The sequence below is a fragment of the Nelumbo nucifera genome, chromosome 3, assembly GCF_055504915.1.
Source record: "Nelumbo nucifera cultivar China Antique chromosome 3, China Antique-T2T, whole genome shotgun sequence".
Lineage (NCBI taxonomy): Eukaryota > Viridiplantae > Streptophyta > Magnoliopsida > Proteales > Nelumbonaceae > Nelumbo > Nelumbo nucifera.
In genome coordinates, this window is record NC_142651.1 from 7,810,846 (window position 1) to 7,836,353 (window position 25,508).

The following is a 25,508-nucleotide window of genomic DNA, read 5'->3' on the forward strand; positions in this document are numbered from 1 at the left end:
CAGTTCGGGTCATTGCCTTGTGTGAGGCTCGGGGCCTCAGGGAGAGCTCAGGCTCCTTGTAGGGAGTTCGGACTGCTGGGCGCACTGTTTTGTCGAGCTCAGGCTCCTTGTAGGGAGCTCAGGCTCGCGCCCTGGGCGCACTGTTTTGTCGAGCTATTTGCCTTTACCACGAGCGATTACGAGTTTGGGCCAAATCTTCCTTCATCAATGCCTTTTTAGTATCATAGTCGAATTCATTTTTTTGATTAATTTGATAAAACAAGCGTTAGGTTTAAAAAATGTAATTTCTTACTTCTATTTAAAAAATCGTAGTAAATAGCGTCTTCAGTTCATGATGGGCGGGCTTCGGGCTGGGCCTTTCGAATTTTGGCAAAAGGTAACCCAAGCACGGCCGATAACAGATCTTAGAATTTGGAAACTAAGGGTGTTACTCAATAGTCAATACGCCTGGGTAGTTTTAGTAAATACATGGTCTACAGGGGTTTCTAAGTAAATCACCCTTTTTTGTTTACTCTGCAAGACTGCAACTCTCTCCTTAGTCCTCTACCACCTCCGCTCGTCTCCAGTTCCGCTGTTTGCAGAGAAGACAAGGGAGTTTCGGGCGTTTTTAGACTGGGGCTTTGAAAGTATGAATGCTTTATTAGTTGTTTCTGAATTACTCAGTTTAATTTACAGATGTTCTGAATTTCTCAGTTTAATTTACAGTTATTCTGAATTTCTCAGTTCATCATTCATCGTATCTTTTATCAAATACTGCCATTCTTCCTCATTGAATTGCATTTTTTTAATTTGTTTTCTTAATGAAATTTGATATAGTTTCATTTCTTTTTTTCATAAACAGCAGAAAATTGTAATTTAGTTCCCAAGCCCCCGGCCTTGCGGTTATATTTTAACAGTTCCAGTCGTTCAACCCTCGTTCTTGCGATCAGAATTAACTACATCCAAATTACTGACAATCTCTTAATCAACTTCACGGGCTTCCATCCTCCTTGAGTCCCTTAACATCAACAGAGTCAAACTTTATGATGCCGATCCAAATGCCCTCCGCGCATTCTCTGATTCAAATCTTGAGTTCATAGTAGGGGTTGGAAATGAACATCTTCTAAACATAACTGATACCAACAAAGTCCAAGCCAAGATAACCTGCATTACTGTTGAAAATGAAGCAAAACGTCCTTCCGGAAATGCAGTCCATCTACAGTACACTTGTTTCCTTTGGATTAACTCCTTCCCCATTTCTTTTGGGCTTTATCGATAGGATTTGGCTGAGTACATTGAACCCATTCTCAATTTCCAGTCCCAGATTAATTCTCCTTTCCTCATAAGTGATATTGGAAACGTACAATAGTTTAGAGGATTAGTTTCAGAAAATTTTAAGGCAACTCTGTTTTGTATGAATTTTCTGTTAGGGGTTTGGTCAGGTTGCAACCCATCCATTTGCCACCCTGGACTATCACTATGAATTTTATTTTGTCTATTTCTTTCAATAAGCTGAATTATAAGTGTTCAGCTGGTCACGTGCATTACAAATGGAGCTTCTAACTTGGCTAAAATTTATTGGTAGAAGCAGGGTGGTCGCTGTAGTGCCCCAAACGGAGGATCCAAAATCTGGGCTCAGTGTCAGACTTTCAGGGTTCAAAGCAGGTGTAGTTTTGAAGGAAGAGCAGATGAAACCCAGGATGATGGCTGGCAGCAGCGGTGACACTAAAAATCCAAAAATCAAGCCTCGTCCCATTGTTCGTATCGGGATATTCCTCATCTCTCACAGCATTGTTGTTAGGTATTCTCTCTATTCTCTCTCTCTCTCTCTCTCTCTCTCTGAAATCAGCTAGATATACATAAAAAGTTTGTAGGTGTAGTAATACTAGTTAGCTGCCTGTGGTTGTGATACTGATTTATGTTTGCGGGTTGGAAACAGTTTGCTTTGCTTTGCTGCAGGGATTGTGGCTCTTATTCTGTTGCCTCTTTTTGCTAAAAATACCTATATTTCAGAAAATGCTCTCATGCCTGGTGAGATTTTCTCTTCTTTTTCTTGTTTGCTCTTAGATTCAAATTGAAATTTGAAAATGCTTTAGCTTCATACCTAGAAACCTTTTATTTTTCTTTGGTCACACTTGGCAGTTGGCGCCCGGGGGGGGGGGGGTTTAAATGCTTACATTGTACTTTTATTATTGTATACTTGGAATAACAGCTGTTAACAGAACTAGGTTTAGTGTGAGATCAGCCAAGAAACTAGAAAGAAGAAGAGAAGAAAAAACAGAGGAAGAGAAGGAGGAGAAGAAGAAAAAATAGAAGAAAAAGGAGAGCAGAATGTAATGGTTCTGCCGCCCCCATTAATTGTTATTTATACGAGTCATTAAAAACAAGTTGCTATGACTAAAGTGCCCCCATCACCTATAAGTAAAGGAAAGAACAAATAATTAACAGTAAAACAACAACAAATAGATATGAGTCTGTCAACTTTTAGAAGCAACTTCTATGAACTTTTTCTTATATATTTCGTAGCAGCATTGGAGCTGGAACTTTACCATCTTGACTTCATCCCTAAATCTAAATGTAACCAATTTATCATTTCAGGTTCTGCCAATTCCATGCTTTCTTCTCAGGATGTAAAAGAAGCAAACAAATTGGTTAAGGACATAATTGGCTTGAAACTATCATCAGAAGAAGCCAGAATGTAAGTTCCACCTCTGCATAAGAAATTACCTTTTCATTTTAAGATCCCTTAATCATGTAATATCTTTCAAATAATTGGAAGTTTCCTTCTAACATTGTTGGTGTCATATTGGTATTTCTTTGTTTCATTATTCTAGTAGGTGACTAATATGGACTTGGAATTGCACTTTGCTAGCATTTGGTTTATAATTAGTCTTTCATGGAATCTCCTGAATGGATGAAGTGTGTGTATTGGAGTCCAACACTACATATATTCTATGTAACTTCAAACCTTTTTCTATAAGTATATAATGCTAGAATTCAAAAAAAAGGGGGCTGTGTTAATTATATATATATTTTTTTTATGGAGATATTCATGAATCCATCTTTTTTCATCTTGCTTAGTCAAACTCTCAGATCCACGTGTGGTTCTGATTTTTGTTCTCCCGTGCATGCAACATTGTTTATGATGAAACCTTATTTATGGTTTAAAATTCATTAGAAGATAGTGTCATATCCCATTGCTTTTGGAGAAAAAGCAAATGCATGCTGCTAATTACTACTAAGTTGAATGAACTTATATTAAATATACAAAATAATTGTTGCCAAATTATAGATTTCCATTCTATTCCTCAGTATCTTTTGGTAACTAAATGGAAGTGCTGGCAATCATATTCTATATGATTAATATCTCTATGTTTAGCATACACTATTATCATGATATAAGTGATCAGAGATAAACACAAACAAATAAAGCTTTGAAATAACTTTGTGGTTGACTAGTCATTATTTCACTAGTTAACCTAGTTGATGCTTAGTAATCCCAGCAATTGCACAATGATTATCAACCAACTCATTAATGACACAGTTGGTCTGGCCCTCAACTTGCTATTTGATGATTAATTGATGTTGTGATAGCATTGCTTAATGAAGACTTATAGCAAACTCAGATCCTCTTCAAGGGAGGATGTCCTCCTGAATTTATAGAAGAAGACAAGAGAAAGAAAATGAGAAAAACTTCATTCACACTTTATTGTAGGTACAATGCTATCTTATTACTGGCCTAGCTCCTATCATAACTGACTTGACAACAGAATTACAACTTGTCAACTTGTTTAGTTATCTTCAACTGCCTTTGAAACTGATTCATTAGCAGGCCCATGTCTTGCATCATGATAGTGCTTCATCTGGTCTTGAGCATGTGCCAAGTTTGATCTTATGAGGAGTTAGTCTCCCAAATTACCCTACACTGTAATCTTTGGGCCATTAATTCTGATATGTTTAAAGGATTCTCAGTAAATGATCTCAACAGAAGTGCACAGTTTCTCTTCTCCCAGTAGTCTCCCAAATTACCCTACACTGTAATCTTTGGGCCATTAATTCTGATATGTTTAAAGGATTCTCAGTAAATGATCTCAACAGAAGTGCACAGTTTCTCTTCTCCCAGTCGATTCCCCCCCCCTCCCTGCTGTTCTCTGTGTGTTAGTAAATAAGAGGGGAGGGAGGGACAATTCTAAACTTTGATGGGAGTGCGTCAGGCAACCAAGGAGTAGCTGGTATAGGAGGCATAGTAAGAGATGAAAGGGGTGTTATTGTGTGGACTTTTAGTGGTCCAATAGGTGTCGCTGATTCTACCAAGGTGGAAGTGTTGGCAGCTCTCACGGGAATCAGAATAGTTAGAAACCTGGGCATTCAAAACTTAACCATAGCAGGAGATTCGGCAAATACTATCAAATGGTTAAGAGAAAAAGGAGGTCCGTGGAGATTAAGTCATTTTTTGACAGAAGCTAGAGAATCTCTGGATCTGCCGAATGCTAATCAGATTTGGATTCCGAGGGAACTACCCTATTGTGGATGGTTTAGCTAAGTTAGGAGCACACATGGATGTATGTATAGTGACAACTTGATTCCAGTGTAATCCCCAGGGGTTTCCCCTTTTATGTTGTACATCTCCTCATGTACTCTTTATTTAATCCAATAAAATTTTGTTACCTTTTCTAAAAGAAAAGTGTGCCTTACGGTCATGGAGAATTTCATCATGTGAGGAGAGGCACTCATCAACCGTCACATTGGCTGAAGAGCCCTTGTAAGGAAGAATAGATGGTGGATCTCTGCCATGAATGATGAGTTGTACCAGAACTCTGCCCAAGGCAGCCATTGTACCCATTGTTTAGGTTTGCCCCCCACAAAACAACGTAAATAGGTCTCGATGCATCTGTTTACAACCTCAGTTTGCCCATCAGACTGAGGATGATAGCTGGTAGAGGTGTTGTGCATGGTACCCTGCAGCTTGAAGTATTCTCTCCAAAAGTTGCTAAGTAAAGATGGGTCTTGGTCAGTTCGGATTCAGTGTGTTTGGACTCAAAGGGATTTTCTCTTCGAGTCCACTAAAATTTTGACACGTCTTTCGGTGCTAGACTGGTCAGCACCGGCGACCGGCTGAAGTTTTACTGCAGGTTATGATTGATAAAAATATTTTTAAATAAAAATTGATAAATATAAAATTTTTGTAAAGAAATCTAACTAAATATTGACAGAAAGTTCGAAACCCTCATGTTCTCATACTCGAACCCTTTTCCCCCAACCATTAATGGGAAGACAAAACCTTCCTCACGGTTGTGGCTTTGGATTTGCAAGACAAATCCTTACATTCTCAATCCAAATGCAACTCAAGCCTTGCTCCTCCAACCATTAATGGGAAGACAAACCCTGTTTTGGCTTTGGATTTGCAAGATATGAGAGGTCTTCTTCTTCCTCCATACTTAAGCTTCTGAAAGTAAAATCAATAGCTCCAATTCTCCAAAGATATCTTTTCAAGAAAAATATATTCAAACAGTCACGCTGTCACGCACAGGGTTTTCTTTCACGATAGGCTCTCAAAAATTTCTATTTTCAAAGGATTCTTGGGTTTCAGATTTTAATACGAAAAAGTGGTATTAGGGATTTTTGGACAGAAATCAGTGAGTTCATTAACTTGGTCGGTGTTGACAACTTTGCAAAAATGAGTTAAGAGTTAGGATCTTCACTCTTACAAAGGATTCTTGGACACAAATCAGTGGGTTCATTAGCTTTTTTGTTCTCAGTTTCTGCCTTCTGTATTTTGGGGTTTCATTCACCTTTGAACACTTTGATGTTTGAAACTTTCCGTTAATACCATTTTTGTCGTCGCTAAAATCTACAGTTGTCGTTTTGTTGCAGTTTGAACACCATTGATAAGGCTTATTGTTGTTATTGGTTGGGGGGAGAAGGTTTGAGTCACAGGGCTTTGCAGAGACTGCTCTACAAGTCTTTTTCACAAGTTGCAGAATGTAGATTTTTTTTTTATTATATCTTTTATCAATTTTTATTTAAGTTCCAACCGGTTGTAAGTAATGGCCAGTTAAGCATGAAATGATGTGTCAAAATTTTAGTGGACTCGAAGAGAAAATCCCTTCGAATCCAACCGCACTGAATTTTCCCTGTAACCTCGTAACTCTCTAACAAATGCTTCTGCCACCATGGCAGCTGTGTAGGAGTGTGCTAGAGGTATAAAATGACTGTACTTTGATAGGCAGTCCTCTACAACAAGAAGAATTGATTTTCCCTTTGAGATTGGTAATCCCACGATGAAGTCCATTGAGATCTAATCCCATACTTGGTTTGGGATGTGCAAGGGTTGTAAGAAGCCTACTGGGTTTCTGGGCTTCATATTTCTATCGTTGATAAACATCACAAGAAGTGACATAGTCCCTTATTGTCTTGTTCTCCAACTCAATAATAATGGGCTGCTAATCGCTTATATGTTTTGAAGATGCCTGAGTGGCCTCCCGTGGCTGAATTGTGAAAAAACTGTAGTAATTCAGCTAAATGGGCTGAAGTGGTCAGAATGACAAATCGACCTTTATAGTAGAGTGTAGAGTCACAAACTTAATAACCAGGAGTAGATGTTGGGTTCTGGGCCCATTTGAACCTTATCTGAGCCAGATTTGCATCATGTAGGGCCTCGGGTTGGAGCAACTCTGTTGGGTCAGCTCTTCTACCCGTGATAAGGCATCAACTACTTTGTTGGCAGGCCCAGGTTTATACTCGATGTGGTAGTTGAAACCCATTAGTTTACTAAGCCATTTTTGCTGCTCCGGGGTGTGCACCCTTTGTTCTGCTATGTACTTCAAACTTCTTTGGTCTGTCCTGATGATAAATTGGCGTCCCAATAGGTATGCACGCCATTTCTGTACTGCCATTACCACGGCCATCATTTCCTTGACATAGGTGGACTGATTTTGGTGAGCTGCTGAGAGAACTTTGCTGAAATAAGCAATGGGTTGCCCCTTCTGCATCAGAACGGCCCCCACTCTGACACCTGATGCATCACACTCTATCTCAAAGGGTTGAGAGAAATCCGGAAGAGTGAGGATTGGAGGGCTAGAAACTGCTGTCTTCAAGTCTTCAAAGGCTCGTTGGGCATCATCAGCCCACCCAAACGAATCCTTCTTTAACAGGCGTGTTAGAGGGGCGGTCATAAGCCCATACCCCTTAATGAAGCGCCTATAATAACCGGTAAGCCCAAGAAAACCCCTGAGAGCCTTTACAGTGGTGGGCTTGGGCCAATTTTGGATGGCACCTATCTTTTCTGGGTCTGCCATGACCTGGCCTGCAGCAACCACATGGCCTAAGTACCGAATCTGTCTTTGTCCAAAGGAGCACTTTGCCAATTTGGCATGCAACTAGTGCTCTCTCAGAATTGTGAGGGTAAGTTTAAGATGTTTCATATGGGTGCCCCAATCCTTGCTGTAAACCAAGATGTCATCGAAAAATACCAGAATAAATTGCCTTAAGAAAGGCCTGAAGATGTCATTCATGAGGGCCTGAAAGGTGGAGGGGGCGTTGGTAAGACCAAACGGCATAACCAGAAACTCATAATGGCCATCGTGGGTCCTAAAGGCTGTCTTGTGGATATCAGCCTGGTGAACCCGGATCTGATGATACCCGGACCGCAGGTCCAGTTTGGAGAACACTTGTGCTTCCCCTAACTCGTCCAGCAATTCATCAATGAGAGGTATTGGGAACTTGTCCTTCACTGTAATCTGATTCAGGGCCCAGTAATCTACGCAAAACCGCCAACCACCATCCTTCTTCTTCACTAGGAGTACGGGGGATGAAAACGGGCTGGTGCTGGTCTGTATATGCCCCTTGTCCAGTAGCTCTTTTACTGCCTTCTCAATTTCCAGCTTTTGGAAATAAGGGTATCTATATGGCCTCACATTGGCTGGTTTGGATTCGGGTAGGAGGGGTATCTGATGGTCATGGGCCCGGGGTGGAGGTAACTGGTTCGGTTCCTTGAATATGTCACCAAACGGATCGAGGATCGATCTTAGGCTCTGGTGTTGGGCTTCAGTAGGTTGGTCACAGTCCTGATTGTTTAAAATTGGAACTGTGGGCCGAATGCCTAAATGCATAAACAAGGGCTGTCCAGTATCCTTGGAGGCCCGTATTATAGAGGCTAAGGTATCACCTCGGGGACTAGGGGGCCGCACCCCTTGCAAATGGCAGGTCTGTCCATTTTGGCAAAAATCCATTGTCATTCTGGCCCAATCACATAGTGCAGGACCTAGGCCACGTAACCAATGGATTCCCAAAATAATATCAGCCCCCGAGAATTCCAATGGGTGGAGATCTACCACGAAATTGTGGCCCTGTACGAGGATCCTTTCCTTCTTACATACACCATCACATAACATCTGATTCCCATTAGCCACATGGATCGAAGAGCTCTCACTTCCAGGCGGATGTCTTCTCTGAGACCTCCCACAAAACACCCAACCAAGGCCTTCTCCGGCCATCCGTGTACTCTAGTCGCCATTCTTTCGAACTCGAGCTGGTAGTCTGCTACTGTCCCCGTCTGTTTTAATCAAGTGAGGAGTTCGTCATAATCCATGAACGCCGTCGGCCCAAAACGGATGCACAGAGCTTCCGTGAACTCCGCCCAAGCTACCTGAGGATGGGTTTGTCGATACCACTGAAGCCAGAGAATAGCGTCTCCTTCAAGGTGAATGGAGGCGATGGCGACGCGCTGGTGTGCAGGGGTTTCATGGTACTCGAAGAATCTCTCTGCTCTGAAGATCCAAGGAATGGGATCTCCACCGGAATAGTTGGAAATTTTGATTTTAGTAACCTTTCCAGCGGGGTAACCCCCAGTTCCCTGGCTTCCGGAAACAGAGGCGTCGGCCCCTGTTGGCTGACTGGTCTCGCCGGACTGTTGTTGGGAGGCAAGGTTAGAGATGACCACCTTGAGATCCCTGAGTTTGTTCAGTACTTGGTGGAACCCAATCTCAAGTTGGTCGACTCTGTCTTCCATGGTAGAGGATCTTGTCTGCGGCATAGCTGGTCTACAACCTTGCTTTGATACCAACTTGGTGAGACACCGCTCACCTTGGAAGCCCCTTCGAGGGTGGCTTAACCTCCTGAAAACAGAAAATGGAGAGGAAGAAGAGAAGGGAAGGTAGGAAAAGAGGGATTCAGTGAAAGAGAAAAACAGGGGATATTCATTCATTCCTTCTTTAAAAGAGTATGGCCTTATATATCTGGCCTACAGGTGTAATCATAGAGGGAATATCCTCTGATAGGCAGAATAACTAACTGATAACCAACTCTGGGAAATATCATGGAGGGAATATCTTCTGTCGACAGAATCACCCTCTCTGTGTAACTAATTCTGAGGCTCTGTCGCCTGTCCTTTCTGCTTCCTTGAGTACTGCTGATGGGTAGTGGCCTGCTCCACTCCCTGTGTTGGGTTAGGGGAAGGTATTTGGGTCCCAACAAACTCCAATAGTGCTGGGCCTGGAAAATGTAAGTTGGGGCAATTGGAGTTGTGTTTGTTCAAAACCACATTTGGAGGCCTTTGCATATAATTGGTATTGTCTCAGAAGTTCCAAGGTAATGGTTAAATGGTGTAGGTGGGAAGGCCAATCAACACTATATACATATCATCAAAGAAGACTAAAATAAAACGATGCAAATAGGGATGGAATACCTCTTTCACGATGGCTTGAAATGTTGCTGGTGCATTTGTCAATCCAAATGACATGATGATGTCATGCGTACGGAATGCAATTTTTGGTACATCAGTCAGGTGCATCCATATTTGGTGCTAGCCTGACTGTAGAGTGTAGATCAAGCTTAGAGAATATAGTAGCTACATGTAAGTCATCTAATAGTTGGGAATGGGAAACTGGTCTTTTACTATAATCTGATTTAAAGCACGGTAGTCAAAGCAAAATCTCCGAGTCCCGTCCTTTTTTATTTTTTTGACCAAGAGGATTGGTGCTGAATATGGGCTTGAACTGGGCTGTATAAACCTTTTCACTAATAATTCTTGTACAATGTTTTCCATTTCCTTCCACTGGAATCTTGGATAACAATAGGGTCTGACATTTGATGGAGCTGCACCCGGGATGATGTCTATGGTCCATGGGTCTGGAGGGTGGTAGCTCCTTAGGCTCCTAGAAAATATTCGAATAGGTGTGGAGCAGCTGCCGGAGGCCTTGTTGGTCTTATGCTGAAATGGATGCTTCCTCTGGAATTGTCAAAACTAGGCTGGGGTCCAACCCAATACGCAATAGGATTGGTTGCCCTTCATTGTAACTGGTTTTAATGATGGCTCTCAGCCCCTCAGGTTGTGATGAAATTGTGGCCAATCCATCCAAACGGTAATTCTTTCCATTAAGGGAAAAGTCCATTGTTAGCTGAGACCAGTTGCATACAACTGGTCCCAACTGTTGTAACCATTGTACACCCAGTACAGCATCTACCCCACTAAGATCCAATGGATAGAGTTCCACCTTGAACAAATAACCTTGAAACTTTATGTGAACGTCTTTCAAATATTGTCACAGCTGATAATATTACAATCAGCTACATGGACTTTGAATGGTGCCACTTGTTCAATGATTAGGCCTAATTGTTTGGCAGCCACTTGGCCACAAAGTTTAATGATGACCCGCTATCAATCAAGACTGGAATAGCCTAGCCCAATAGGGATCTAGCTACTCTCATTGTCTGGGTGGATGTTAACCTTGTTAGTGGCATGTAAAGAGATTTTGGGTTGGTCTAGACCATATTCAGGTCCATATTCTCATTCAATTTGTATGTGATTTGGTGTGTATTGGGCCTCACCCTTGGAATCCAGTTCCTCCGCTTATCGCAGAAATAATTGCTGGTTCTTGCATAGTTGCATTATATTTATGCCCAAGACCGAATTTGTCGCCGCAATTATAGTAGAGACCGTGGTCTCTTTGGGCCTGCATCTTGGCCCATGATATTTTTCTTAATAGTACTGGGGCTGGGATGATGCATTGTACTTAGATTGTGGGCCTTCTGTCTACGTGTTGGATTGAGTTCTTATGGGTGCCTGGCCGGATCCCAGGGTTGATGGGCTACTCGGTTGGATAGGTGGACTAGGTAGTAATGGCAGGCCAAGGCTGAACTGGCTTGGTCAATTCACTCTTTTAAGGCAACTGATTCTTTCTTCTTGCAGTCATGCCAAACCAATCGCTACAAGCATTGAAGTGGGTTGAAGGGCCTTGGTTTCTATTCTTATATCATCTTTCAGGCTACCGATGAAGCAGCCAAGTAATGATTTTTCAGGCCAATCTTGAACCCTAGTTGATAACCTTTCAGACTCAATTTGATAATCCCTCATAGATCCTGTTTGCTTGAGTTTAGACAGGACTTCATCGTAGTTGTGAAATCTTGTTGGTCCAAAACGGATACACAGAACTTCTGTGAAATCTACCCAAGAAATTTTTGGATGGGTACGACAAAACCATTGGAATCACAAAATTGCTTCTCCTTCTAGATGGAATGAAGCAATGAGAACCCTTTAGTGACTGGGTGTATCATGGTATTCAAGGTATATTTCCGCCCTAAATATCCAAAGTATGGGATCGTCACCTAAATATTTTGGGAATCCAGTTTGGCCGATCTACTTGCCGTCCAGACACAATTTCCTCCTTTTTGATCTCTGCTGTTCCCTTCTTGATCACTGATGTGGTTTCCGCCCGTATAGTTTTTCTCCAGCTGGGCCATCAATGTTGCCAGAGTGTGTTGGATTTCTTGCAAATCACCAGTGGTCTTTTGCAGATGAATCTCCATTTGATCCATTCGCTCTTCCATGGTTTCTGATCGTGTGCTTGGCATAATGCCTCCTGTCGCAATCTCTGATACCAAATGTCGGGGATCTGCCCAACTCAGTTCCTCTTTGAGGGAGGATGACCTCCTGAATTTGTAGAAGAAGAAAAGAGAAAGAAAATGAGGAAAACTTCATTAACACTTTATTGTAGGTACAGTGCTATCTTATACTGGTCTAACTCCTATCATAACTGACTTACAACAGAATTACAACAACCTGTCAACTTGTTTAGTTATCTTCAACTATCTTTGAAACTGATTCATTAGGCTGATGTGGCCCTCTTCTTCTAGAATATACCCACAGCTTCTGTCTGTTTGTGTCTCTAACACTCTAAGGACAACTTAAAGCAGATTTTGGAATGACTAAGGCAAAACCAAATCAAAAACATAATTTCTGAACTACTATTCCAAACCTTAAACAGAAGAGATTTTGTAATTCTTGACAGCTGAGCTAAAGAGGAATGAAGTGGACCTGATACATCTATACCTCATAGCAAGCTTCCTCTTGCATCCATATACTGCTTTGGGGCTCAGAAATTACATGTGGCACCCAAAGCAGGAATGTCCATATTCTCAGATTTTGGCCCTACATCATCTTTCCCTTTTTGGGTAGGCAAATAGGCTACACAACAGTGGTATCCCTCCCTAAAACCTTAACCCCCCCGCCAACCTTGGTGAAGGCAGGACTTGATCCTTGGTCTCTGCTACAACCAGTTAGAGACTCTACCAGTAAGCTAGCTGGTACCTTCCTTTTTTCCCCTTCTCTCCTTTCTTAGCAACAACAACAGTCTAAAGTGAAGGAAGAAAATGTAAAACGAGTATCTGGGTTTGGTGAGAATAGAATTTTGCACTGGTTATGAGGAAAGTCTGGCCATTAGCTCTCTTGAGAATGTAACCAAGAAATTCTAAACATACTGCATAAATAATGATGTCAGTGCAAGAAGTAATATCCTTCTAGTAATCATTGGACGGATCTCTTCTTCTTCAGTATTTGTGACTAGCATCTTGTGTGATAAAGGATTTATAAGTGGCTAAGTTCTTCTATCTTCCAAGTGTGAATGAATCTGTTTACATGTTTCACTATTTCTAGGTGATTTCTTGCACTTTTGCCATAATTGTATCTGAGAGATGCTAAAATCAATACAAAGACCATTGGCTCAGCCAAACCTGAATGCTTATTAGTGTTTTACAAGCCATTGCTTTTCCTTGAAGTTGTTTAGAAGTTGAAGCTTCCCTTCGCTTAACAGTATAAGCCTGCAAGTGAAGAAAAATATTGTCTTATCTTCTCAGCATCTTTGATTGTTTTATTTTATTTTATCATTTGTTAGTTTTTTTCCCATTTTCAATTTATTTTCAACCTTATGGTTGTATCTTATTATGCATATCAACACAGAGAAATTCCAAGGTTGATAGCACAGCATATGGCAGATGCAGGTTCTGAAGTTTATTATCACAAATTTCACCCTCAAATGAGTCAATTTTATCCACTGCACTTCTTTTCTGGTAGCCCTAATTCTGGGAATATCAAAGAGAACCATAGTTGTGTATCACATGCCATCAATACCGTTGGCATAATAAGAGCTCCACGTGGTGATGGAAAAGAAGCTATTGTTTTGGTGACACCTTACAACTCAGAGAAGGTTGAACTGGGTGAGGCTTTATCATTAGCCCTTGCCTACTCAATATTCTCCTTACTTACTCGAGTCACATGGCTTGCAAAGGATGTTATCTGGCTGGCTGCAGATGCACGATATGGAGAGTATGCCTCAGTTACTGCTTGGCTAAGAGACTACCATATTCCTCAATTCAGTGCTTTGGAAAAATTAGATGCTGACATATGTTTTGAAAGTGGTTATCCTCATGAACAGAATGAGAATCAAATCAGAACTGATGTCATCAGCCGTGCTGGAACTATGGCTGCTGGACTTGTCTTTAAGGTTGTGGATAAACACAAAGAGACTGATAAGGATACTCTCAGTATATATGCTGAAGCATCCAATGGACAGATGCCAAACCTGGATCTTATCAATATTGTGAATTATTTGGCTGTGCATAGACAAGGCTTGCGTGTAAAGGTGGAGAAGTTATATTTTTTACTTGACTCTGTGTTCCTCAAGATTGTTGGTGATGTTCTTGAAACAATAGGAAAAGTGGCCAGAAGCTTGAATGCTCGATGGGAATTTGGTATCCCTGTTGCGGATTATATTGATGGTGCTGCTACTCTTGCAAGTTCAATGTATCATCAGGTAATTACCATAAATGGTTGCTTTTCTTGTTATGGTGTATGGATTAAAGAACTCCAGAATACATGTTTGTTAGAACACAACGGTGAACCATCTATAGTCTACTGCCAAACATGATTTACATTTTGGGGGTTTTGCTTACTATTTATTCAATCAATCACTAAGGCATACCTATGATCCTGAAATTGGCCTTATCAGATTATGAACAGTGTTCTTTGACATTCTTTTGACATTAAAAAATAAGTTCTTTCGAAGCTGCCTTCATTTGGTTGGGTTTGATCTTTGGCATGGGATATCCTTATGTGGGATTGTTTAAATGGTTGTCCTCTTCTAGTTAAATGGAATTTAAATATGCTTCGTTAAGCAGTTACTTGGTGTTCTGTGGATTTTCTTCTGATATGATTGAGAAAAAAAGAAGGTATATCTTGTACCTCATGGCCAGATTTATGTGATGTTGCTGTTGTTTACTTGTTTATAGGCTCTAGGTGTGCCAACTGGTTCACATGGTGCTTTTCGTGACTACCAAGTTGATGCAATCACATTGGAGATTTCACCTAAAGTTTCTCTGAATAATGAAGTCAGGATATTGGAATTTCTTCTCCGAGGTGGCAGGTTGGTGTTCATTTACCTCTTATATTTCCTCTATATATAGTCCAAATGTTGATACTAAAACCAATCCCTTTTTTAATCATCATTAGGATGAAAAAAGTTTATAACATATAAAGCACATATATTTGGAAACATGGACATCATTTCAATCTTTTCTCTTTTTCCAGTTAATTAAATCGTGCCTAATTGTGAAAGAGAAAAAGTTAATGATGTTCAATTTTTCCCCTATCTGCCACTAGTCGAGGTAAGTGAGCTTTGTTGTCCAAGAATGGGATGTGGTCTTTCCTTTTCCACATGACATGGAGTGTATGGTCGATGGTGAAATATGATGATATGTGGGTCTGGTCATCAAAGCAATGGGTTTGATGCAAAGTCAAAGTAGGGAGTGATGTCTGGAAAGCATATGGGTAGGGTTAGTAGGTACAAGGAAGGCCCTCGAATAGGCTGCCCGCTGGGCAGTGATATTTGTGTTACTGGGGCATGAAAGTTAATGGTGCTTAAGGCATAGGTATAAATAAGATTTCGTCCAATTTTGATGGGGTAAATTAGGGGTGGAAACAATTCGTGCTTTTCAAGAGCTATTCTAGCTCGGCTCGTGAGTCGGCTCGGTCTAAATCGAGCTTTGAGCCAAGCTCAAGCCCAGTATATAGGCTTGTTTGCTAATTGAGCCAAGGCCGAGCCCAATAAAGCTTGGCTTGTAAGGCTTGTGAGCCTAAACAAGCTTTTATATATATATATATTACGTATAAAAATAAGAAATATAAAAATATTATACATATAAAAAATAATATATATAATAAACATATTATATATAATATTTTTATTGTTATATGTATAATAATAACTAGTTTTTATAATTCTTAATTTTTTGTATATAGTTTTTTAATTTTATGGAAGCTTGGCTTGCAGTCGAGCTCGAATTTATGAGCTTTTGAGTCGAGTCAAATTCGAGCTCATGTCTCTAGCTTGAATTGAGTTTGAGCCTCATAGTTTTTTGGCGAGCCGGGCTCGAATAGCTAGATATTTGGCTTGGCTCAGCTCGAATCCACCCATAGGGTAAATAATTATATTTAGAAACAATTACATGAAATAAAATTAAAAAAACAATTACATGAAATAAAATTAAAAAAAACAATTACATGAAACTAAGAGATCATAAACATATTTTATTAGTGTGGACAAATTCCATAAACTTACAATTTGGTATAAATAATGCATTTGAAGGACTGTGCTAGCATTATTCAATAGGTGTGAGGAATCAATTGTAAGGGTAGGGCACACTCTGACTTGAGCTATCCATCTAATGAGAAGTGATAACAACCCATGGAGGACAAAAGCATAAAAAATGGCCCTAATAAAGTCTATTTGCAAGCCAGAACCTTAGGAGTAATAATAAATTATGGTATTCAAAGCTTTTTTTTTTACTCCTCATGCTTTGCCATTCAAATGGCTAGTGGAGATTTTGGGAAGGTATTCCGAATCTTTTTTCAAGACTTGGTCTATTGCTGATTTTTTTTCCAATTTTCACCCAATAGTGGTGTCTCATGGTATTATTATGGCTGGAGGGGCTTCTTGGACTTTGAATCTTTAGAATCCTTTTTCTCCTTGTGTCATTATCTGTTTTTCCCCCCTTCTCAAATCCTATTGGTTGTTGGATCCAATAGGAGTCCTCTTGTTCTTCTTTTTTCATTAAAACTCTATCTCCTATGTTAATGAGACAAATAACCCCCAACAACTCATTACAACTAGTATGAGAAAATTTAATGATTTTATTAATTGTAGTGAGCTTAAGGAGTTTACTCTTGTGCATGGCCTTTTTACCTGGTCCAACTTCCAAGAAAGCCCAACTTGCTCGAAGCTTGATAGGTTCCTTTTTAACGAAAGTTGGGAAAATCATTGGAGAGATTTGCTATCCAAAGCTCTACCTAGAGTTACCTTTGACCATTGTCCTATTGAGCTAGGACAAGAACCTTTCTGGAGTGGACCCAAACCCTTTAGATTCGAAAATATGTGGCTGACACACCCAGATTTTGTTAAAAAGATTGAGGAATGGTGGAATCAAGATATGAGGGGGGTGAAGTGGAAAGGGGTAAGGTTTCATAAAAAGTTGAAAAGCTTGAGGGGGAACTTAAGAGAACGGAATAGGGACCTTTTTGGGAGAATAGAGGAACAAAAATCCAATCTGATGACCCAAATAGAGGACCTGGATGAGAAGGAATCTTAACGAACCATGAATACTCAAGAAAGAGAATTAAGGTAGAGGTTGAAAAAGGAATTAGAGGAGGTTCTTTTGCGAGAAGAGATATCTTGGAGGCAGAAATCAGGAATAACTGGATAAAGGAAGGGGACAAGATTACCAAATTTTTTCATGAGATGGCCAATGGAAGAAGAAGGAAAAACTTGGTGACTAAACTTGAAGTGGATGGTGTGGAGTTGGACTCCCAAGAGGAAATAGCCAATTGTTTTGTAACGCACTTCAAATCTATATTAAGGAAGCCTCTAGCTAGTCGAGTGGAGTTGGCTGGGTTGGATTGGCCTACACTGTCTGAAGAGATGAAATTGTGGTTGGAAAGGAGTTTTGAGGAGGAGGAAATACGACAAGCAGTTTTTTCAGTGGATAGATCTAAGCCACCAGGGCCAGATGGCTTTACTATGGCCTTCTTTCAAGACTGTTGGAACATAATTAAAGGAGACTTGTTAGAAGTTTTCAAAGAATTTGAGGAACAACTTGTCATTAGCCGTGGAGTAAATTCCACTTTCCTAGCCCTGGTCCCTAAGAAGAAAGAGGCCAAACATCCCAAAGATTTTAAGCCAATCAGCTTGATAACAAGCATCTATAAGATACTGGCAAAGGTCTTATCTTTGAGGATCAAAAAGGTTCTTTCCCCCATCATAAGTCAAGCTCAAGGTGCTTTCGTTCATGGTAGACAAATAGTTGACCAAATTTTAATAGCAAATGAAAGTGTGGAAGAGATGAGATGATTGGGTAGGCAAGGTTTTGTTTGCAAATTGGATCTTGAAAAGGCCTATGATTTAGTGGATTGGAGTTTTCTGCTAGAGGTGCTCAGAAAGTGTGGTTTTGGAGATAGATGGTGCAAGTGGATAGGTGGTTGTCTGACGTCTTGCCATTACTCAATTTTAGTAAATGGAGTAGTAAAGGATTTTTTCCCTGCATGTAGGGGCTTGAGACAAGGTGATCCATTGTCCCCTTTCCTTTTCACATTGGTTGTTGATGATTTTAGTAGACTTTTGTCAAAAGCAGACAGGGTTGGATTGATAAGAGGATGGAGATTAGGAAGAAATCAAGTTTTGGTTACTCACCTTCAGTTTGCAGATGATATCATAATCTTTTGTGAGGGATGTGATTTGTTGAGGGCAAGGAATTTGAGCAATCTAATAACCCTCTTTGAGAATGTCTCAAACCTGAAAATAAATTTTGAGAAGGACTGTATGGTGGGGCTAAATGTGGAGGGAAGGGAGTTGGAGTCTATTGCTGCTTGCTTAGAATGTCCTATTTCTGCTTGGCCCTTGACCTATCTAGTACTTCCCTTAGGTGCAAATCCAAAGGAAAGTAGGTTTTGGATCCCGGTGGTAGAGAAGTTTGAAAAAAGGCTAGTGACCTGGAAAAAGAACTATATCTCTCTAGGGGGTAGAATAACTTTGATTAGGGCCACACTCGCAAACTTAGCCATCTACTTTTTGTCTGTTTTCAGGATACCTGTTAGGGAAGCCAAGAAGATAGAAAAGTTGATGAGGGATTTTTTGTGGGAACCAGGTGCAGAGAAAAATGATCATTTGATTAGATGGGAGGTGGTGAGTCGAAGCAAGGAACAAGGGGGTTTAGGGTTAAGGAACCTAGTAAATAAGAACGAAGCTCTTTTGGGCAAGTGGTTATGGAGTTGGCCTCTGGAAAGAGAGAGATTGTGGCATGAGGTGGTGGCTAGTATCTATGGCTGTTCTGAATCTGGTTGGGATGCTGAGGTATCTCAACGGGCCACACTCACTACGCCTTGGAAGGCGATTTTTGGCATCCTCCCAAAATTTCTCAAGTTCGTAAGGTATGATGTCTGCAATGGTAATTCTGTGTTTTTTTGGGAAGATGTTTGGGTGGGCAACCAACCATTAAAATACCTCTATCCCTCCCTTTTTTCTATTTCCCTCTATAAAAAGGAGCCTGTTTCAAGGTTTCTTTCTTCCCCCATTCTTCCATTGTCTCTTAATTGGGATTTTGGGTCCGTAGAGGGTTGAGGGATGATGAATCAGTTTCTGCCTCTGAGCTCTTACTTTTACTTGATTCTGTTTGTTTGGACCCTCCTAAACCAAATAGAAGAATTTGGTCTTTGACCTTGAGTGGCTCCTTCTCTTGTTCTTCCTTCTTTAAGTCCCTTTGCTCTACTCCTTCCCCTTTGTTGTTCCCAGTTAAAGAAGTCTGGTCAAGGCCAATTCCACCTAAAATTGCTGGTTTTTGTTGGGAAGTGTATTATGGTAAAATTAATGCTGTGGGCAATGTACAAAAAAAGAGACCTTATTCATGCTTGTCCCCCAATTGGTGCATTTTATGTAAAGTGCAGAATGAGGACTGTTATCACCTACTGATTTCTTGCTCTTTTACAATAAATATTTGGAATCAGGTTTTTATGCTGTTTGGGTACAGGTGGAACCTGCCTCCTGAAGTAAATCTGCTTTTTGATCCGTCTGTTTTTGGTTGGCCAACAAAGAGAGGGAAAGTAATGTGCAAATGTATTAGGACAGCCCTCTTATGGACCATTTGGGAGGAAAGAAATGCCAGAATTTTCCAGGAGGAGAGAAGCATTGTTGAAATAAAGGATTGTATACTGACAAGGGCAATCCTTTGGCTAAAAACTACTGATCTCTTTGCGGATTACTCTAGTGATGACCTTCGAAGGAGTTGGGCAGTAGTGGCCTCCACATCATCCAAGAAAAATAGAACACAAGCAAGTTGGTTACCCCCTCCGGAAGGAGTTGTGAAGTTGAGCTGTGATGGGGGCAGTCAAGGCAATCCCGGACCTTCAGATATAGGATGGATCTTGAGGAATAAGGATGGCAACATTATGTCCTTATTCTCAGGTCCAGTGGGTTATGGCGACTCTACAAGGGCTGAGATATTAGCTGTGGTACAAGGACTACAGATTTCCAACCAACTTGGAGTGACTATTTGATAGTTGAAGGAGATTCTAAGGTGATAGTGGGATGGATGTTGGACCCAGAAACTGTTGTTTGGGGATATAGGGACATCATCAAAAAGGTTAAATGGCTTACGAGCACCATGTCAGTTAGCTTTCAATGGGTTAGTAGATCGGCAAATGCTTTGGCAGATTCTTTAGCTAAACAAGGGGCTTCAAGGGATTCTCTGTTTTTGGCTAATTTGTAACTGCAATTGGAACCACCTTTCAGGGGAGGTAACACCTCGTGCCTCCTCTTAGGGTGCTTCATGCTTGTACTATTTCTATCTCTATTTAATAAAATACCATTCATTCATCAAAGAGAGTTGAGTTGGTCATATGCAACTAGTTCATCTGCATCGAAACTGATATTAAGTTGGAACTGGTTTTCTCCGCAAGAGAGACCAGATATTTTCTGCCAGACTGAATATTTCATTCATCTGAATACCAAAGTTAGCCAACACATTAGCATATGGTCTAGCCTGACCAGACAAGATTTCCATTGGGGGTATACAACCAGAACTGAAATGTTATTCCAATTAATAGATAGCATCTCACCAAATTTGTTTCCTGTTCTCTCTCTACCTTAAGCATTGAGAAGCACAAGTCAGTCTATGTACTGTTTAGACCCTTATTTGATCATTACAATCCAAGTTTCTGTTTCTGATTAAAACTGGTGTTCAAGAGAGAAGTGGAATATTGTTAACTTCTGCATAAGAAAATTAGATTTTTTACCACTTCTGTGAAAATTCTGAAAAATTTCAATAACATATTGATTTTGAATAAAACATTCTTCGTACTCTGACTACCTAACCTATTTCATGGTAGGGGACTTTTCATATATAATGCAGTGACATATTGGTTTTTATTGTTATTCATAAAAAATAAAATTAGAAGCATTGCCTTTCAAAATTCATCTCAGAGAAAAAAAAGAACATTTTAAAAACCTGAATTAATTTAGGTTCTTGCAGTAGCCCTTTTGATTCTATTAAGAATAAATAGTATGCATAATGATCCATAAATACTGCAGGAACCAGAGTATTAGCCACTGGGATGTGAATTGGGATCACCTGCCAACAAAACACATTCCAACACCCTCCCAACATGATCTTGCACCACACATCTAACCATGAGACTGGGACCCATCATAAAAGTGGGACCCACCATTAATAAGATGTGCTGTGTCAGATCACGTTGGGAGGGTGTTGGAATGTATTTTGTTGGCAGCTGATCTGGACTCCGGGATGTTAGTAAGTCCAATGTCTTTACAGCAATGCACACCATCATATATGGACCAAACTAGTATTGGTGCAAAGTCCATACAAGTTTAGAAATCCATGAAGGAAATCCTTATCTGCATTTGTTGGACTATATGATGTGTGATTACAACAGGTATTGGACTTTGCACCAAACTAGTATTGGTGCTGTACATGGGGTGAAGGACCAAGTTAACTATATGATGTGTGATTACAACAAGTGGACATCGGTTGAGATGTTGTGTGCCTTTGCCCAAGTATGTAATTTTGCTAACATGTTGTGTATAATTTCATCAATATGAGAGGATGTGCCTTCAAAATTTCTGCTGTTCCTCTCCATCCAAATAGACCATAACACTGCTTCAGGTATCATATTCCATTTGATTCTGCCGTTACTAGAAAGTCCTTCAATATTCCAACTGTTTAGAAAGTTTAGGACAAAACTGGGGAAGATCCAGCATAAATGCAGATTGGCCAACACTGTTCCAAACAAGCTTGCATCTTCCTGAGAGGTATTGCATAGAGGACAGTGAGGGAAGTGATAGGGATCCCTCTCTTCCTCAGCTTGTTCTTGATGAGGTATTTGCCATGTGTGGCAGTCCAGACTAGGAATGCAACTTTGGAAGGTGCATTCTGTGCCCAAACAACTTTGTGAGAGAAGGTAGGCCTGTCCAAGTTAAGATGCTGTACCATAGATTTTACAGAAAAACTCCCTTCTTGTCCCATTTCCAAATTCTACTGTCCTTTGCTGACCTAATAGGCTGAAATTGTTGAAGATGGAGAAGCAATTTTTCTAGACTTTCAATTTCCCATTCAAACAGGTTTCTAACAGTTGCCTCTTTGTTGGTGGCTGTAGTTGAAGAGGCTGGGGTAGGATTTGGCCAATGGTCTGTCTCCACACCAAGAGTCCAACCAAAATCTCTGTTGAGATCCATTGCCCAACTTGTTGGTGATTCCTTCTAGAAAATGAGAATGAGTTTTCTGAATGCCTTTCCAGACAGCACTAAGGTGTTGTACGGGAAGCTTGATTAATATCTCAGATTCCGTTAGAGACCATATTTATTTGCATTCAAAAGCCCCCACCAACTATTCCTTTTGGCATTCAAAATCCCCCACCAACTATCCTTGATTAGTATCCCAGATACCAAGGCCTCCCATCTCCTGGATTTATTCTCAAGGTACCATAAAAAATTACTTGAACTTGGCCATTGGATAGAGTTCTTAATCTGGTAATTTTGATCCTTCTTTGATGAACAGCTATAAGATAAGCTCCCAGAGTTTCAAGAGCATTTTGCTCAGTCATGGGGCATCATTTAGGAAATTCTTTATGATAATGAATAACATGTAGCCACTCTTCTTTCTTTTTTTTTAACCTATTCTTATGATGGTTTCTGAGCACAAAATGCCTCGCCATTCATATGGCAGTGGTTGTGTGGGATTAGGTAGCTGGGACTAGTCTAGATCTCTAAGAGAGGTGCTTGACACACTTTGTACTATAATCCATTCTTTTTCAAACCTTAATAAAGTTTATTGTTACTGATAGAAAAATTATCTGGCTGAGCTTTCATTCCATCCGTATCCCCAACATGATGAATAAAAGCAAGATACCTTACATGTAGTCCCACTCATTGCTTAAGGAAGTTTGTTTTTGTCACTAAATTTCTTTCTTTGATAGTTTGAATATTCAATATGACCAATAAAGTGCCAAGTGGTCTACTTTAGCAAGGGTGGTTGAAACCAGGAGGTGGTTTGAAGCCTCACAGTTTGGGGCATATCCTTGACTCCAATCTTCTGAATAAAATGCCAAAATGTGTATCCTCCCAAGACTAATGTGCTTCTTAGAGCTTAAAATTCCAAACTTCATATGATAAAAAGTAAAATAAAAAGGAATAATATTTTGTTTTTTTTTCCCTTTTGGGAGGGGTATTCTAAACAATCCATTTATGTTATGATTTTAAACTGGTAAAGAAAGATTGTACAATCAGAAAGAACATCTTTATCCTTATATCCCACTTCTCTCTTATATGGTTTACTAGTGTTGGACGGTGAAGATTGATCACCGTCCTCGTGTTATTTTTGTTTTTCTACTACTGCAAGATTATTTTCCAATACAAATTTCTAGATGATAATTTATATGTGGATTGGTAAATACAGTCTTCTATAGGAATTCTTTGTTTCTAATCTTAGGCTTGAAGATTTTGTTATAATTGTCTGATATCTAAATAAGATAATTGATTGACATATTTTGAACTGTGTGGTTATCGGGCCTTATTTTCTATATCAATAACCATGGATTTTATTAATTATGAAAATAAAGGATACAAACAGCTCAAAACTGACAGTTATCATTAATTTCCTGGTAACACTAACAGATTTACATTAGTACCCAGACCCAGAGTCCCCCATGTGGGTATTGGGCCTTCTATTTTCTTTCCTGTATGTATCATTATTGTTGTTAGCATATACTTTGGCTCCAGAATCCTGTGCAAATGTTGTTTTGAACTCATTTCCCTGCATTATTTTCGTTATGCATTAGATTTTCCAACGGAGCTCTATGTAGATAGAAAGCCATCATGAGGTGGTGTCATGTTAGTATGTTACACTTACTTTTGAGTGCTTAGTTTTTGTTACATAAAAGAAACACTTAAATTTTGATGGAATTGGTTTGGGAAGTTTCTTTTATTCTTTTATTTTTTTTCAATATTCATTCATTCATTAATTTATTTGGTTTTTGGTGCAGGTTGATTGAAGGAACCATTCGATCAGTGAACAACCTGCTTGAAAAGTTTCACCAATCCTTTTTCCTCTATTTCTTGACCTCTCCCAGTAAATTCGTATCAGTTGGAGTCTATATGATTGCTTTTGGGTTGCTTGTTGTTCCCCTTCCAATCATTGCAGCATCTCTCTATTGCGATGCCAATGTGTTGGATTCTCACTGTATAAAAGAACAACAAAAATCTGGTCCTGCCTCTACCAATGAGGCTGGAATTGCTTTTCAGTCATGGAGATGGCTTCATGCTGCAAAAGTTGTGCTTGTAATTCATCTATGGGGTGCCATTGTTTCTCTACTCCCCTATCTGATGTATCAATTTCCTGAGATGACCCCAACAACCAGCATGCTATCCTGGGGCTTACTATCCATTGCAAGCCTTCTATTCTTGCACCAAATTCTGGGTTCCCCATATTCATGCGTTACTGTGAATCAATCTCCAAATAGAGAATGGGCTGTTTTGAAGTCTATGATGATTGCAGCTGCCGGTATTGGTCTGGGGCTTATGTCAATCATTAACTTTGCAACAGCTCAGATTGGAGCTCTGCTGATTGTTCCAATGTGTTTGATGGTTCACCCTTTAAAGCATGTGTACAGAGCTGGGAGATTGAGAACACTTGCAGTAACAGCCTGTAATATATCGTTGGGGTTTATAGGATTTCCTCCGGCTGCATTTCTGTTTTTGAAGGCATATTCAGAAGGCCTAGGCAGTGTCAGTGCAGGTGACTTCTGGAACTGGGTAGAGTCACTCTGGGCTTGGAACAGCGCCACTTATCTTTACTTAGGTTTGATCCATCTCCCTTGCTGGTTATTATTTATGTACGTTTTACTGCATCCTTGTTGAGTTTTCCTTGTCATAAAATTATACTTGGAACAATACTTGCACAAATGGATAATTTAGTTAATTAGAGGTGATGATCGCAAATTCTAACTCAGAGATGGGCTCCACAAAGAATGCGGTATTAAGACTTGGTCCCAAAGTGTCGGTCCTTCTGTGTGCATGCGTTACTTCACCCATGAAAAAAAATGGCTGTAACAGTCATCATGATGCAGAGGACACGATCAAACGAGTCCCTCATCTCTTGAGAGGTAAGGGTAGGCTGTTTTGAGCCCTACTGGGGTGGGCTGCATTTCAGGCCTACCCAAGCCTATCTCTAAAATTTGACTCCACGTAGCAGACCCATCCCGAACTAAAGCAAGCCCAAGCCCAATCCAAACAAAAATCCTAACGTTACTCGGGTTGGGCTTGGTCAAAGCCTGGGAAGGTTAGTCGGGCTTAATGGTTTTTTACCTTGCAGTTTTGATGTCTTACATATACTGTACTTGGTACAGATGTTTGTGTTATACATGTATGTATGTATTTTAAGTGCATGTATATCGCATAGGTGCATCGCACGTGCTTGTATGTGGATTATGAAATACAGTATACGTATACATAGTGGTATGACTAATAAAAAAAAATATGCATAATAATACATCTATATGTTGGGTGGGCCGGGCTGGTCAGGCTCACGCTCAGACTTTCAGAGGCCTCAACTTAAGCCCGTTCATATCCAAGGCTAGGAGGTTGGGTTTAGACGGGACTGGCCAAGTTACATCCTGTCTTTGGCCTCTTGGGTGGTGTTTG

At 40.2% G+C, this 25,508-nt stretch overlaps 1 protein-coding gene across 4 annotated transcripts; it reads left to right on the forward strand.

The window, feature by feature from the left end:
• The first annotated feature begins 326 nt into the window (after positions 1 to 326).
• On the forward strand, positions 327 to 24,817 carry LOC104593104 (GPI transamidase component family protein / Gaa1-like family protein). Of its 4 annotated transcripts, none has more exons than XM_010252792.3 (7): positions 327 to 626; positions 1,571 to 1,780; positions 1,919 to 2,010; positions 2,578 to 2,677; positions 13,214 to 14,066; positions 14,542 to 14,675; positions 23,852 to 24,817. In XM_010252792.3, the coding sequence occupies exons 2-7, from the start codon at positions 1,668 to 1,670 to the stop codon at positions 24,723 to 24,725; spliced, it is 2,166 nt and encodes a 721-aa protein (XP_010251094.1). In that variant the 5' UTR covers positions 327 to 626; positions 1,571 to 1,667; the 3' UTR covers positions 24,726 to 24,817. The 4 variants fall into 4 exon arrangements, with proteins under 4 accessions (XP_010251094.1, XP_010251093.1, XP_010251092.1 ...); XM_010252791.3 differs by having other exon boundaries at positions 385 to 626; positions 1,565 to 1,780; XM_010252790.3 differs by having other exon boundaries at positions 385 to 626; positions 1,568 to 1,780.
• The last annotated feature ends 691 nt before the right edge of the window (positions 24,818 to 25,508 follow it).

What these genes read in the sequence shown, in the direction of transcription:
- LOC104593104 (XM_010252792.3), top strand. Translation starts at nt 1,668, where the DNA reads ATGAAACCCAGGATGATGGCTGGCAGCAGCGGTGACACTAAAAATCCA. An exon ending in TCATCAGAAGAAGCCAGAAT is followed by an intron (nt 2,678 to 13,213) that starts GTAAGTTCCACC and finishes ATATCAACACAG; the next exon opens with AGAAATTCCAAGGTTGATAG. An exon ending in CAAGTTCAATGTATCATCAG is followed by an intron (nt 14,067 to 14,541) that starts GTAATTACCATA and finishes ACTTGTTTATAG; the next exon opens with GCTCTAGGTGTGCCAACTGG.